The sequence below is a fragment of the Formica exsecta genome, unplaced genomic scaffold (genome assembly GCF_003651465.1).
Source record: "Formica exsecta isolate Colony F162 unplaced genomic scaffold, ASM365146v1 scaffold503, whole genome shotgun sequence".
NCBI classification, from domain to species: domain Eukaryota; kingdom Metazoa; phylum Arthropoda; class Insecta; order Hymenoptera; family Formicidae; genus Formica; species Formica exsecta.
The window spans coordinates 45,013-48,529 of NW_021852274.1; the positions used below are offsets into that span (position 1 = coordinate 45,013).

Consider the following 3,517-nt stretch of genomic DNA (forward strand, 5'->3'; position numbering starts at 1 on the left):
GATTACTTTTTCCATTATGCATGTTTCAAATAATAATGTGTCGGTAATGGCGGAACTAAAAACGTCGGTATTATCGATATTTTTAGTTACGTTTGGATGAGGGCGCTAACCCGTCGGAGTTTGCCCGTCGCTTTAGGATCCCCTTAATCTTGGTCCGGGCTTTCTGAATCACTTCCTCGTATTGCCCTTGCGGGCAGGTGACAGTGACCGCCGCTGTTTTTGGCAGCCCTCGCTTTTTGGGGGCGGTCTCTGCACTCTTCTGTCCAGGCTTCGCTTTGCCCTTTGCTGCCGTTTGTGCAGTGTCGGGTTTGGCGGGGCCAGGTTTAGATGTTGTTGCCTGACTCTTTTTCTTCTTGCCTCCCTTTCTGACTACAGTTGCCCAGGTTTCTCCCTGGATTGAAGCTGTGGTTTTCGATTGGGAGGAGAAGGAGGAGGATGTTTCCTTATTTCCTACTGGCACTGTATTTGGCACCTTGGAGGTGATGGTCCTTTCCTTAGTACCTCCCGAGGCTTTCTTTTTAGAGGGCCCCGGGGTGGGAACAGGGTGGGCCGTTCCTAACTTGGTGCTACTCTCCTTAGTATCTCTTTGTTGCTGTTTTTTAACGGCAGCGGAGGTGGGAACAGGAATAATTACAGTTCCGGTTCCTAGTCCCTTTCCTTTCCTAGTATCCCTGTCTTTGGTTGAAAGAGGGTTTGTCATCCCTGGTTTTCTGGGCTGGGGGCCTTGCCCGATGATTTCCCCAAAGACCTCTTCCATCCTCCCGCACCAGATGCTAAAAAGACTATCCAAGCGCTTGTTTATCAGGCTGTCTATGGTTGACAGTCTGACTGGCACTCTCACTGTGGTCTTCCAGCACCTTGGTGACTCCCTTGATTGGCGGTCTTATGGCTTGTGGCCATTCCTCCTTGGGAGGCAGTGTAACACTCAGTGTTGTGAGCGCGTCACTGTCCGCTTGTTCCCTGGGAGTATCCGTTTCCATGACCTCCTGTGCAGGTGGTATGTATCCTGTCCTGGCCCGGTTAACAAGATGAGGGTGAACGTACTGGCTTTCAAGTGCCAGTCGAAAATTCTCCCTCGCTTGTTCCGCGCCTCTTTTTGAAGCCGCAAGTTCTCCATACGGATGGTCCGTAGCTGTTTGCGGAGGTTGTCAGCCTCCGCCTGTTCCGCACTAGGAGCGTCGAAGTTTTGCGCTCTGATGGCGAGTGTTGTTGCACACGCCCTTCCTACGTTAACTGCTGTTTTGAGTTGGTTTACGCAAGGTGCCTTTGAGGTTCTTCGAAACCGCAGCAACTCTATGGATTTTTAATAGTTGCTCCAGGGTCCTCGCAGATATGTCCGGCGTTGGGGCGTCTCGAAGTTCCTCCATGATGTCCTCCACGCTCGGTATATTCTGGCTAGCTTTTGTCTCCGGAGGGACGTAAGTGTCGTCTAAGATCTTCTCCTCCTCCAGCCTTTCCTTCTCTTTCCTTTGCTCCTCTTGCTTAATAGCTTCCCTTCTCTTCTTTCTCTCATAGTCGCCTGTGGTGAGGGCGACTTCTTTTCCTGACTCCGAATCGTGCGACTTAGTCGACGCAATGGACTCAGTTGTCTTGTCCGCTTGTGGTGGATCTCAGTGATATTCTTGAGTCCACTCTTTCCAGTGCTACTACCGGAATTTTTACCTTAGGGCTTAAATCCAGTTCCACAACTGTTTCCGCCTCCATATGCTCATCCTCCTCCACGTCTAAAGATTTGCTTATTATTTTGTTTTTGTTTGTATTCTCCATCTTGTTCCCACGAGTGTGGTAGGAAAGTATGTCCGCTCGGGCAGAGCCTCCTTGCCCGGGTAAGCCCTAAGATACACTGAGGTTCAGGCATTTGCCCCAGTGGAACCGTTCAAGACCACAAATATTATCCCGTTGTGGCCACGAGCCTCTCGGCACGGTATCTTAACACCTTCAGCTACGGGGAGTGCATTTACCAGGTATATAAATATGAAACCGGAATTTGCCCATAGATGGCCCTAGCTGTCAATGTAGTTACCGTCAAACCGCGTCATTGGCGCCATTTTCTTGTTTTGACATCTGATAAAGATTTTCAACTCACAACAATACAAATTTCATACAACAGCATAGTTTTTAATAGCGTTGAACATGTCGAATTTTGTGCCTGGAAACTACGATTTGCGGACAGCATTGATTTTCTGTTACCATTTGAAGAAAACTGCTGCAGAATCGCATCGAATGCTTGTCGAAGCTTACGGTGAGCATACTCTTGGTAAATCACAGTGCTTTGAGTGGTTTAAAAAATTCAAAAGTAGCGATTTTGACGTGAGAAACGAAGAACATGGAAGAAGGGTTTGATCTATTATGAGCTGCTAAAACCTGGCGAAACCGTTAATACTGAACGCTACCGACAACAAATGATCGATTTGAATCAAGCTTTGCGTGAAAAACGACCAGAATATCAAAAAAGGCAACACAAAGTGATTTTGCTTCATGATAATGCACCATCACACACAGCAAAACCGGTCAAGGAAACGATTGAGGCGTTTAGTTGGGAAATACTTTCGCATGCGGCTTACTCACCAGACTTGGCTCCATCCGATTACTACTTATTTGCATCGATGGGACACGCACTTGCTGAGCAGCACTTCACTTCTTACGAAAATGTACGAAAATGGCTCGATGACTGGTTTGCCTCAAAGGAGCAACAGTTTTTTTGGCGTGGCATCCACAAATTGTCAGAGAGATGGGAAAAATGTATAGCTAGCAATGGGCAATACTTCGAATAAAATATTTTTTATCATTTTCATACAATAAACGTGTATTTTCTATACAAAAATTCCGGTTTCATATTTATATACCTGGTAATTCAAGGAGCACTACTCTCTAGGCATACATTATGGCTCCTACTTCCCAGACCTTACCGGGATGATTGAATCTACCGGCATCGCTCTGGGAGATCATTGGAGGCCCTCTTCGTATGCCAGGGACAAATACACCCAACCCACCCAATACCCCAAAAACCCACCCAGCCCTTAGGTTGCCATTGATAGACCAAGTCTACCTCACGGAACGGCCTCCGGTTTGTTAATTAGGGTGAACTCCCCGGCCGATGTAGGATCGCGTACACTCCTACTAACGGTGTCGACACACTGGGTTTGTTTCGGAGTTTTCCTTCTCCTAGGCTGGCTCTTAGATCCCTTCCACTTCCTGCTCGCGCAGGAAGCTTCAGGGAAGCCCTTTCACCACGACAAGGTGGCCAGACGTCGAAACGGAACATACTGCCTCCACGCATATACTTTTTAATGCGTAGTAAGGTTCCACATAGGTTTACAACTTTCCACGCGAAGCGAGGTTCAACGCAAACCTATGTGTCTAGTTTTTTGATAGTGGAGCCCCCCCGAAGGGGGGGGCGGAACCCACTGTGTCCAATCGTGCAGTGTCCAATCGTGCAGTGTGCGTGTCCAATTGTGCGGTGTCCAATCGTGCGGTGTCCAATAATTCTGTGTCCAATCGTGCAATGTCCAATCGT

General features: G+C 48.0%; 1 protein-coding gene across 1 annotated transcript in view; it reads right to left on the reverse strand.

Moving 5' to 3' along the window:
- Positions 1 to 2,003: 2,003 nt before the first annotated feature.
- LOC115241683 overlaps positions 2,004 to 3,517 on the reverse strand; it is a 9,169-nt gene continuing 7,655 nt past the window's right edge. The window contains exon 2 of the mRNA XM_029817560.1: positions 2,004 to 2,064. Within this exon, the coding sequence (XP_029673420.1) occupies positions 2,004 to 2,064 (61 nt within the window). The remainder of the gene's footprint in view (positions 2,065 to 3,517) is intronic.